The sequence below is a fragment of the Trachypithecus francoisi genome, unplaced genomic scaffold (genome assembly GCF_009764315.1).
Source record: "Trachypithecus francoisi isolate TF-2019V2 unplaced genomic scaffold, Tfra_2.0 Lachesis_group4, whole genome shotgun sequence".
Classification (NCBI taxonomy): Eukaryota; Metazoa; Chordata; class Mammalia; order Primates; family Cercopithecidae; genus Trachypithecus; species Trachypithecus francoisi.
Window position 1 is genome coordinate 72974684 of NW_022681469.1, and position 13109 is coordinate 72987792.

At 38.7% G+C, this 13109-nt stretch overlaps 1 protein-coding gene across 5 annotated transcripts in view; it reads right to left on the reverse strand.

Annotated features, from left to right (window-relative positions):
• CDK6 (cyclin dependent kinase 6) overlaps positions 1-13109 on the reverse strand; it is a 241400-nt gene that overhangs the window by 126729 nt on the left and 101562 nt on the right. For all 5 annotated transcript variants that reach the window (XM_033194393.1, XM_033194398.1, XM_033194395.1 and 2 more), the window contains one exon: positions 4473-4640. In XM_033194393.1, the coding sequence (XP_033050284.1) occupies positions 4473-4640 (168 nt within the window). The remainder of the gene's footprint in view (positions 1-4472; positions 4641-13109) is intronic.

The window sequence follows — 13109 nt, forward strand, 5'->3', positions numbered from 1 at the left end:
GCTTTGCCCATATGCTGCAAACAGCTGCTCCTAGGCTCAGGAGTGAACACACAAGTGGCAAAATCTCTATTAGGAGGAAGGATGAGCCCATGCCATTCCCATTTAGTCAGGGAATTGCAATGTCCTGTGTGTGGTATGGGGTGGGGATGGAGGTCTTAAGGGACATGCTTCCTCAGCACCCTGGGTTGTGTGCTCCATGAAGGGAGACAAGGCTGGAGCAGGGCCAGTGTAGGCTTCTCTAAAGCATGAGATCCAGGCCAGGGGCCTCTCTTGCCTAGGATTAAGGCAAACACTGCTACCATTCACATCTTAATTCTACAATCTTTAAATAAATAGGTATAATACTCTGTATGGGTACATGTGCATACAAGACACTATATTGAGCAGCAAGAACACAATACCCCATAAAGACACCTGAACTTCATGTTGGAGGCAGCCTGGCAAAGTTAGGCATCCAAAGGACATTTAACTCTTTGATTACTCCTCAGTTTATCAGATGAGAACAAGGTAAGTCATTCAGCCCAATGTTACATACCACCTACAGCTACAACTATGGTCCAGGCTACTGTCCCAAATTAATTTCTACCAAAGGCCAACATATGAAGTATATTCTACTTATGAAACTTGTGTTTCTTAACAATAAAATTGTTTTCACTAGAAAAATAAAATAATAAAGATCAGAATATGAAGGATTATACACCTTAAGATGCCTGGAAAGCTTACCTGTCCCGAACAACTAATTTCTCAATTAATCCAAAAGATGCCTTGTCTTGAATACTGGCATACAGCATACTGGCTCAGAAATTAAGGAACAGTAGTAGTTCAGGATCTATCAGGTGATCATGAACTTAAAATGAAAATAAATATTGCTAACTGCTCCCTCAAAGTTCTATATGTAAGAACATTTTGAAGTTTTCAGAAAGAAGCTAAAATAAAAGCTTTTGTAATTGTTCAAACAGAAATATCATTTATTATGTAAATACATATATATTTACATAGATAGCAAAAGTTGTCTAGTAACTCACTCATTTTTTCATTTAGAGGATGTTAATTATTTTAGAAGAATACGACTCCTCTTCTAAAACTTTGCTTTAATCCCAAAATACAAGGGGCTAAAGAAAGTCTTCAAATAAGTAGAATTACAATAATGCTACATTCCTCTATCTCTACAGCTTTTTGTTCAGGACAGGAAATTCAATTCATACACGCAATGTGTTCATGAGGCAGTAGAAAGGATCATGATAAAAACAATGCACAAACTGTGAACTTGCATTTGTGTCACCTTTTCACTCCTAAGTTGAGATTGAGCTACAGCATGTATTAATAGCTTTCATGATTTTGAACACAGATATGTGCTGCCAATAAATCAATCAGGACTAATGTGCAAAATGGACTCAGACATTTTAAGGTATATGGAGTAAGTCCTTCAGCTTAGTATTACCAGCTAGCTATGAGGAATATTGACACATATCAAATGAGACCATTAAATGTATAACATAACTCCTTCCCTATTCTTGTTATGACTCAACTGCTTATATCTGCAAGTCAGCATTTGTCAATTGATTCACTGAAAAATATTTCCTGAATGCCTATCAAAATATATAAGGCACTGTGTGTTAGGGCTGAATAAGATGAGCATCTGCCTTTGAGGAACTTACAGCTTGATAAATAAAATTCCCAAATAACTAAAAATAAGACAGAAAACAGTACTATGGGCTGGGCGCGGTGGCTCATGCCTGTAATCCCAGCACTTTGGGAGGCTGAGGCGGACGGATCACTTGAAGTCAGGAGTTCAAAACCAGCCTGGTCAACATGGCAAAACCCTGTCTCTACTAAAAATACAAAAATTAGCCTGAGGTGGCCTGTAATCCCAGCTACTTGGGAGGCTGAGACACGAGAATCGCTTGAACCCGGCGGCCAGAGGTTGCAGTGAGCCGAGATAGGGCTATTGCACTCCAGCCTTGGCAACAGAGTGAAACTCTGTCTCAAAAACAAAAACAAACAAACAAACTATATATATATATATAACTCTGGAAACACTGAGAGAGGAAAGAGAAATTAATTTCTGAAAGGGATACTAGAAAAGGTACCCCTGGAGTCAGGCTTTGAAAGATAAGTAAAATACTAGCATTTCTCATAGTTTTAAGATGTCAGTTTCGAATCAGTTAACTTGTAATTCCTTTAACATTCCACAAATCTAGTTGATTCTCAGTTCCTGTATGACATAACCCCCTAAAAAATGTGTATTTCCAGGAAGGGGAGTGTAGTCTTTTTCTCTTCAAGAGACACTAAAAATATATACCACTTCAGTCTAAAAAACTATGATTCCAGGTTTTTATATGTCACCATGTGTATATAAATCGACGCATTACTATATTAAATGGATATTTCCTTTAAGTAGAAAAATACAAAAGAGTGGGGAAATTTTAAAATGTAGTACCCTGTAGGAACACACCCTTTATTATTGCCATTAAATTCCAACTGTCACTCTTTCAAAGAAAGTCTGAATTTGTTTTAGTGTCCTTCTCAGCTGCTAATATGTTTTACTTATGTCACTATAGGAAATATACAGCATGCAGCATAAGCTAGATACTGAAAAATTGTGTATTTATGACTGCCTTTCTCCTTTTCCTCTATGAAATAATTTGTCTACATTTTCCTGTTTGAACATATCAACTTTCAGCAAGAATGGAATGTTAATTGATGTTACGCACAAGCTGGGCTATCATTCCTCAAATTTAATAAGCAAAAAAAAAAAAAAAAAAAAAATCAAACACAAACCAACTGGATTTCCTGTTTTTATTTATGGTTATTAGTGCCCATTTAGGGGGATTAAAATAAAAGCGTCCATCTCAGTTACAGCTCATCCTTCCTTCAATTAATGTACCCAAGGAGACAAGTTCCTTCCATCTACTACCCTGCTGACTCTCTGGATCACAAAGCCTATTCAAGCTTCTCCCCAGGGCCCCAAAACAACAGGCGCAACAACTTCCTAGGGAAACTCGAAGCCTACCTCACCCTTCCCACTGGGGAAATACACAGACTCAGCCCTTTCTGGTGTGATTACATAAGAATACAAGGGCTTGCTTGACCCTGCTCAAAGCTGAGACCTATCTTTGAAACGTCAACTTGTGCCATTTCTCCTCTAAAGCAATAGTATATGCTGGGAAAAGAGGAAACAAGTAGGATTTATCTTATAACAATGGCAACATTTTCCAAGGAATTCTCTGCACCAAAAGTTCTGATGCCCTAGGAAAAGTCTATAATGTTTGGAAAGTAACTGGTCTTACGTGTCCAGGTGGTAGCACCCCCTATTTTGACTGCGGGCAGGGGGTGGGGAACAGTTTTATAAATTGGATTTTTTCCTAAGGCAAGTTATCTGTCTCAGAGAATTTCCAACTCCTCTCTTGAATTTCTACTTATCAGCTATAGTATTACTGAAATTTAGGGAAACAATTTTTTGCTGTGCAGAATGACCAAAGATGCTGCCAATCATTCCTTAACAACAGGGCCATGGTGTCCCTGATGTGAGAACCACTTTAAGGCTAAAGATGGACAATATGGATTATTTTTCTTTTTTCTTTTTTATTTCTTTGAATATACAAAGATATTTTCTTTTTTTAAATTCTTTTTCTTAAGATTTAATTTGCTATATATCATTTAATTTACTGTATGTAAGGCATGAATTTACTGTATGCAAAATAGGTCTTTCAAAGAGAAGCATATTAATACCTATTTCCAGGCTGCTCTTTTTGTATTTGGGGTGCAGAATTTCACAAAAATCCATCTGAGAAATAATGAACTATAAGGAGAAATAGAAGCTAACCAATGTCAATAGCTATTATGGTTTTGCATCTGAATGGCAAAAAGAAACAGGATATCATAACTGTTATTTTTTGCCAAAATAGGGCCATTGGGTTCACTTTTTCTATTCAGGGTTATATAAGCCTTTACCTGGAATGGTAGTGCTATACATTCATGTATTATTCAAGTTCACTGTGAATTTGATTTCTTCTTTACAACTGGCACCACAGCTTCAGAGGAGTGCTTTAACACACTTGTGTAGGCACTCTGTTTCTCAAACCAGGATGCCACAGACAGGTCAACATTGCTCGTGCTCTTTCTTCCCTGACCTTGAGCCGTGTGTTCCCTAGGCATTGTGCATACAGCTCTGAAAACAGTGGTTATGGCAGAAAGCATTTGGAAACTTGTAACCGATTCCTGTCCAGTGGCTAAGATGCAACACGCTATTTCTGCAATGGATCCTGTCCACAACAAGCCCAGGCTGGATGTGACTGTAGCTGTAAACAGAATGCTTTCTGCCTACCCACTGCCATATGAAAAAGGGCAAAGACATTCTATCCACCAACTAGCCATGGGCAGTAGTAACATTAGGGACATGGAAGGGGGACAGACTGTCATTCAAAAGAGGAAAAATAAGTTTAATAAAAGGACAGCACTCTCTCACTCACCACTGAGGTTAGAGCCATCTGGAAACTATAGATGCGGGCAAGGCCGAAGTCAGCGAGTTTTATTTGTCCGCTGCTGGTCACCAGAATGTTCTGTGGTTTTAGATCGCGATGCACTACTCGGTGTGAATGAAGAAAGTCCAGACCTCGGAGAAGCTGAAACATCATATCCTAATAAAATTAAAAAAAGAAAATCAATAAACACTCAAAAAGGAAGTTGAGCATTTGCTATGCTGGACCCCAAATCCTTAGCATTTTGTGGTTGCTTGGCATGCAGCAGGCATTTGATAGGTATTGGCTGAATGAGTGAATTTGTCTCCCTTCCTGCCTTTCCACTCCCACACTTTCAAGAACACTGCAAAAAATTTCACTCTCAACCTGTATTTTACTAATGAAAAGACAATTTTAAAATAGTTTTTGATGTAATGGAAAACGTTCTGGAAGGATATCTGCCAAACTGGTTTCAGTGGCTCTTGCTGGGGAGTGGAAGGTTGTGAGGGGACACTTTTTGCTTCTCTATTGTTTAATGTGTCATTTCAACAATTAAAATCCAGTGAATAATAATATTGTTATTAATGGTGATTATTATTTTATAGTACCTAGTACTAAACACTCACTATGTATCAAGCACTATTCTAAGCTTTGTCCTCTTAGTAAATAATTTAGGTCGGGCGCGGTGGCTCAAGCCTGTAATCCCAGCACTTTGGGAGGCCGAGACGGGCGGATCACAAGGTCAGGAGATCGAGACCATCCTGGCTAACATGGTGAAACCCCGTCTCTACTAAAAAATACAAAAAACTAGCCGGGCGAGGTGGCGGGCGCCTGTAGTCCCAGCTACTCGGGAGGCTGAGGCAGGAGAATGGCATAAACCCGGGAGGCAGAGCTTGCAGTGAGCTGAGATCCGGCCACTGCACTCCAGCCTGGGCGACAGAGCGAGACTCCGTCTCAAAAAAAAAAAAAAAAAAAAAAAATTTAATTCACACCACAACATTTAGGTAAATAATATCATTACACCATTTTACAGGTCAAGAAACTGATACACAGATGTAGGCTACTAATTAGCCCAAAGTCATACTAGCAAGAGAGTGCTGATTAACTGTTTTTTTGTTATGTTTTGTTTTGTGTTTTTTTTTTAGACAGGATCTTGCTCTGTTGCCCAGGCTGGAGTGTAGTGCTGTGATCATGGTTCACTGCAGCCTTGACTTCCTGGGATCAAGATATCCTCCTGCCTCAGCCTCCCAAGTAGCTGGGACCATAGGTGCGCACCACCATGCTAGGCTAATTTTTTTAGTTTTTGTAGAGATAGGGTCTCACTATGTTGCCCAGGCTGATCTCAAACTCCTGGGCTCAAGCTATTCTCTTGCCTCAGCCTCCCAAAGTGCTGGGATTACAGGCGTGAGCCACCAGGCCCAGTCTTTATCAACTCTTTTAGAGTATTAACAGAGTCTTGATTTAAACTAGGGTCTGGAAAATCTCGATTCAAAGCTTCAGTGTATTCCTTTGTCAAATCAATGAACAAATGAATATGTAAAATAAGGCAAGCCATTTAACCTCCTAAGTCTTAGTTTCCCTGTCTGTAAATGGGAAAGTAACAAAACCCACTTTATCACAGGATCATTGTAAAGCACTTAACACCATAGTTAATATTCAGTAAATGGCAGCTCTTATTACTATTATTATTAACCAGTATGGAGGTGGGATCATTCAGGATATAAACCAATATCAGATCTTTTTCTAATTTTAGGACCAATACAAACATATACAAGATTTAATACTCAGGAACAGTGTCTGAAAGTAGGAAGTAAGACATTGGCCATGATGTCATAATCCTCTGAAATTTGTGGTAATTAAGAGTGACCTATTCCCCCGATCCAAAATTATGAGAACGGTGTATATCAGGGAGGATGGAGCTGTTTTGTTAATACAAGGGTTAGAAAAATGGGCACCATCATGGATTTTAGAGCTGCAAGCAGCTGAGGATACACTTATCATTGGCCGGACCACTGAATCCTCTCATGGAGAACGGTATATTTGCTTACTGGTTTATGGTTTTGGTTCTTCCTTTAGAGTTGGGAGTTCTGTCTTTATATTCTAGCTTATTCAAAACCAAAGCTTTAGTTTTTCCTTTTATAAAGTGGAGAAGGTAGCGATTACTCTTCCTACTATGAGGTGGGCTAAATGAAGTAATGCATGCCAAGCTTGTGCAGTTTCTGGCATATGGTAAGCATTTGACAAACAGTAATTATTAGGATGATTATTGCCAAGATAAGTGTCCTGATTTCTGGGACAGACAGATTCTCAAACAACTAAAAGAAAACATGACCACTGCTACAAGGTCAGTGTGAACAAAGCACTTAGAGGGGGTATGCAGTGACCTAGAATCATTTTTGAGATCCCTCTGAGTGAATATTCTGAACTGGCAGGGGTTACCTTCTAAGCTTCCCAAAACCCTGGAGAAGACTGCATTGGGGAGGGAAAACCCTTCAAGACTTGAGAAACACTGAAGGTCCAATAAGTTGCAATGAATAAACAGGAGTGTGAAAATGTAGCACAAAATGTTCAAGGAACATTTTGGCAAATAAGTCTTTATTGGAAACACATGCACACAACTTGTAAGCACTGAATTTTAAAAAGCACAACTAACCTAAAGTAATGTCATGTTGGCTCATCATCTTTAGCCTCTATACAGTTAAGTGTCACTCATTTAAAACAGTATAAAGAATAAATGTTTGGTTCATGCTGCAGTGTTCAAACAACTTTAGCAGCCAATTAGCAGTACACAAATTTAAAAACAAGTACATTGCTTTTATTTGTGTTACAGCACATACTATGTTTTTCTTAATCATAAAATTGCTAAGATGTATAGATGCATGCTTAATGCAGAAAATAATAAAATGTTTTGAAAATCCAGAGAACAAGAAAAATCACTAAAAATTTCCACTACTTGGAGAACAGACAACACTTCACTGTTAGTATCACTTTTTTTGTGTCTTTTTAGTCTGTCTTTTAAAAATTACGTATTTTATTATATTTGGATGTATAAGTACATTTAAGTAAAAATGGTTATTGTGTACACATTATTTTGTGGCTCTTTTAAAAACATGTAAAAATTCATTATCAATATTATGCCACTTTAATAAAATTGTGCAATATGACTTTTTTTTTTTTTTGAGATGGAGCCTTGCTCTGTCACCCAGGCTGGAGTGCAGTGGCCGGATCTCAGCTCACTGCAAGCTCCGCCTCCTGGGTTTACGCCATTCTCCTGCCTCAGCCTCCCGAGTAGCTGGGACTACAGGCGCCCGCCACCTCGCCCGGCTAGTTTTTTTGTATTTTTTAGTAGAGACGGGGTTTCACCATGTTAGCCAGGATGGTCTTGGCCTCCCAAAGTGCTGGGATTACAGGCTTGAGCCACCGCGCCCGGCCATGACTTTTTTTTAATACAATGAGATTTTTAATAGCCGCATTGTTTTTCTCCCTGGGATATGCCATAATTATTATTATTCAGTTTTAGTTGTGTTACTTCGGCACTTGTACTATAGGTCTAGTTCTCCTTTGTTTAAAGGTAGAGTAGATTAAAAGGGCTTGTTAATGTCATATCAAAGCATGGGTTAGGCAGTATGAATCCACATGACTGGACTAACATTGATTCCATGTGCATGATGTCTATAGATGTAAGTTGGTTCTACATAAGAATGACCATTCTTTAGATTTTATTAGGCTACTTACATTTTTTTTTTTTTTTTGTTTAGCAAATGGTTTTTCTTTTAAATCTCCAATATCAAGATACAACTGAAAATCTGAACCAATGAACACTGAATTAATGACTTAAAAAACAAAATCTGCCAAACATCTCATGACCTTCAGTAATTCAACCATGAGTTAGGTTGCTGGGCATTATGAACCTGTAATAAACATGACTGGGGAACCCCTCTCAGTCTTCAGCCATCCTTTATTGCAATACCTAATTTCAAAGGCGAAATACATTCAGCTATGTCAGGAACTCTGGTGCCAAATAATCATAAGATATAGTACCAATTCCAGAGGATGATATAAATAAACAAATTACAACATTAAATGAGGTAAGGAAAAACATCTTTCCTACAGAATCACAAGAAGTGTTTTGATCCAAGACATTTCAAAGGATTCTCTACTTAAGCTTATTATCTGTTTTATCTCAATTTTATAGTATCGTGAGACATACTCTTAAATGAGCTCCTCAAGATTTTAATCTAAATTATTCTGTCCCATATATGACTCAAATATTTCACAGTAACCCTAGTGATGCAATGCAATGAAACTACAGATACCACCAATTAAGGCTCTTTCAGTTAAACGCAGGTTTAAAAGTTTCCCTTTTATGTTATACGTCACAGTCTGGTATAAAAGGTTTGAACATTTAGTCATACCTACGATAAACAGTCACTTGTGACCCTCACTCTATCTTTTGAAAACATGGGACTTGCAAGCATGTTTCAACAGGACACCATTGTGGAATGAAGTCTGGCTCTGAGAGATCTTAGGTGGGGCTTTATCTTGGCAGTGCCCCTAAAAAGACTCTGGACCTTTCCGACCGAATACAAGAAATCCTTGAAGTCTTGTAATTGTTTCTCTCAGGTGTTCTAGAGCTCTAATCCTCTTATTTAAAATCAAGACAAACAAGCAAACTAAAAAACTACTTCAGGCTTTTCTAATGGGAAAAGGTTGATCATGGGGCATTCTTTTCTTTTTCGAGATGGGGTCTCACTCTGCCACCCAGGCTGGAGTGCAGTGGTGTCATCACAGCTCACTGAAACCTCGAATTCCTACGTTCAAACAATACTCCTGAGTAGCTGGGACTACAGGTGTGTGTTACCATGCCTGGTCACTTTTTAAACTTTTGTAGAGACAGGGTCTTGCTATGTTGCCCAGCCTGGTCTTGAATTCCTGGCCTTGAGCCATCAATCCTTCCGCCTTGGCCTCCCAAAGTGCTGCAAATACAGGTGTGAGCCACTGCACCTGGCCTGGGCCTTATTTTCTCATCATAAAAAAGTATGGTTAGTTCCAAAATACACTAAAAACACCCAAATCATATCATAAAATAAGTCACAGAATGACAACTTTAAATAGGCAATTCTGGATATAGGGATATATCTAGTGATATATTCACATCCTCAAAGTTTTAGCACCAAAAATGTACATCAACAGTTTATTTATTTAAAAATTAAAAATAGGACATATCCAACTTGGTAGGCAAAGATAATCTATTTTTCTCCTTATACTCTGTAAACCTCAGTCTTTTCAAATTTGTTATTCAAGTTTTCACAGAAATCTCTCCATAGTGGTTTGTCTGTTTCCTATGAAGGGTGTTAGAGGAGGCCATAGCCTAAAATATATCACATATAACAAAGGTTTTTAAACACTAAACCAATAAGAACACGTTGAATTAAGGTGAGGGTTACAACAGAGGGAAAGGTCACTGAGCCTGCATATAACTTCTTCTCTCACATGTCTCCCCATGTTCTCCTCTCTTCAGTCCCTGACAGCCACCATTCTATTTTCTGTTTCTATGAATCTGACAACTCTACATACCTCATGCATGTGGAATCACATTGTATTTGTCTTTTTGTGAGTGTCTTGCCTCGGTTAACATAGTGCCTTCAAGGTTCATTCATGTTGTGGTGTGTGTCATAATTTCCTTCCTCTGTAAGGCTAAATAATATTCTATTGTATGTATATATAACATTTTGCTTATCTGGTCATCCATGGATGAGCACCTCAGTAGTTTCCACTTTTTGGCTGCTGTGAATATTGCTGTTATGAACATGGGTGTAGAATGACCTCTTTGTGACTCTGCTTTCAATTTTTTTGGATATCTACTCAGAAGTGGAATTGCTGGATCTATTCCTAGAATGTTTTAAAACCATAGTTTTCCCATAAAATGTGGTATAATATTGCTGCCTAAGCAACGAAATAGTGACTGACAGCATCATGTTAAGGTCCTAGAGGGTTAGCCAAGTGGCTTCATTTACTCCTTGGAGATTCCACACACTTTCGTCTGCATTTCGGTAGAATCCACACTGCAGGTCCCCACATCAAGCTTGCTGTATGTACACAGCTTCTACTCTATTTCAAAACTCCTGTCAAGTTTTCATTGATCAATTCTCAATGAGCAATGAAGAATAAGCTTCAAAGGCTGTTTATAAACAGGTCTCCCCTACTTCTCAGTGTGGTCCTCAGGAGGACCCAAAGAATGCTTCATCCAAAATCACAAAGAACAAGACAAATTCTGAGAAAGCAAGAGGAAGGTTCAAGAGAATTCCTTAAAACTTCCAGATCACCTGGAAAGTTGTAATGGGTGAATTCAAAGCAAGACATTAACTGGCAAGCTAAAAGAGTCACACATGAGCTCTGTTCCACAGCAGAACATAGTCCAGAAGTGCCATAGTGCCCATCTCTTTGCCACTGTGCATGATGAGTTAGGCACACATCACCTCGAGGCCCCTCAGGAGAAACAAAGGCATGGGCCCTAAATGGAAACACTGGCTTCTAATTTTTACCACTTCTAGGCAAGTGGATAAAAGTGTAATAAAGTGGCATTGCATGTAAATTTTAATAATCAAATATGTATTCTGAAATGAGAACTAACAGAACCCATTTTTTATTCATTCCTGGAAGTGGTGATAATGCTGAAAAGGTAAAGAATCAGTCTCAACTAACTGGAAATAATAAAAAAAAAGATAATAAGTCATTTCCACCAAGCCTGAAAACGTTGGTGTTTGAGGAACAATGTAATGACTTAAATGAACAATATGAAAGAATAAATCATTACCTCATCATAATGGCTATTACTAACCCACTGTGGAAAATCATCAGGAACTGAAACTACAAATATGCAATGCTAAACATAATTTATTCAGAGCAGGAGATAAAAATCAGCACTGGGTAAAGGAGTAAGAAAACATGAAGCCCAAGTGCCTGGGTTGTTGGGTAATGACCCAAGTGGCTATCACTCTATACACATTGTTTTGTGAGGCTTTAAAAAACATTTTACAATGTGCTGTGAATATTTCCCCATTTCAACACATACTTTTCTACAATGAAATTTTAGGCTTGGTGTGGTGACCCACATCTATAATCCTAGCACTTTGGGTGGCTGAGGTGGGAGGATCACTTGAGCCCAGGAGTTTGAGACCAGCCTAGGCAACATAGGGAGACCCTGTCTCTACAAATAACAAAAAATTAGTTGGGCATGGTGGCTCACGCCTGTGGCCCCCCTACTAGGGAGGCCTAGGTGCGAAGATCACTTGAGCCTGGGAGCTCAAGGCTGCAGTGAGCCGTGATTGCACCACTGCACTCCAGCCTGGGCGACAGCTCTCAAAAAAAGATGAAGAAATTTTAATAAGCTTTCTAAAGGCTGCAGTTGGACAAAATACCTTCTTATCTTTCTACATTCTTCCTTTCAATTCCCTCTTTTGAGAATTTTCCCCTCACTCTGTATTTCCTTCCTCTTCAAATGAGGTAATGCTTAGAGAAGCTGGTTTTCCACAAGAGTAGAACAGATAATTATTTGCGTGCTATAGAAGACACGTTGGTTGTCAGCCATGAAGACCTTACCTGGTCCAGGCCAATGAAGGCAATCACACTTCCTTTTGCTAGGAATTGATCCAGGGATAAACATGACACCCAGTCCTCTATGGGCAAATTGGCTAGACAGTGAAAAGTAGAATGCTCTCTGCTGTATTTCCTCATCTCCCATTCCTAACCCACGTCTTATGCTGAATGCTCCCGCTTTGGAGGGTCAACTTGCAGCTGTAGCAACCATCTTGAAACATCATCTGTACACATAAAAGGCCAGAGTGTAAACAGGGAAAGAGTATGGGTCTTTGATGACATCAATGAATAGCTGCATCAACTTTAGGGCTGCCTGCCTCCAGCCTTGTAGTTATGGATATAATAATGCCTTTATCTGGATCCGCTTTTCATTGAGTGTTCTGTAATTTGCAGCTGAAAATTATTCTAACAAATCTAACTTAATTGAAACTATATTAATTTAAATATGCTATGAACATTATCTTTCATTTACAGCCACCATGATTTACCCCAGGGTGAGGTACAGACCCAGTGGGGCCTGTACCAACATTCCTTTCTTATTGGCAATTATCCCTTTCAGGTGGTTATCCTTTTCTCTTTGAGGTGTGTACCTCCTTCCATTGTTTACAATATCGCCTTCGCCATCACTATTATTTACTGTCAACTCTCTATGTTCCTCAGGGACTATGGCTCATCCTGTCTACCCCACATTCAACTCTTCCTGCAGGACTCCAACATCCCTAGGATGCCCAGCTAATATTAGCTTCAGAACTCTGACTTCTTTAACCTCATCCCATTTTTGCCATCTACATTATACTCATGCAAATGGCTAGTCTCTGTTTTATAAATGGAATGCAAATGCATACAATTTTGTAGCTGTCTTTTTCACATCACACTGTATACTGAACTCATGTGCATGTAGATCTACTGGCAATATAGATCTACGGTTTAATTTTTAATGGTTCTATATTATTCTATTTTTATTTATGTTCTATGATTAACAAAAGGGTTTAAGCAGTCATTAAATTACCCACCAATTTTAAATGCCACTATTTCTCATGTTCTAAATTA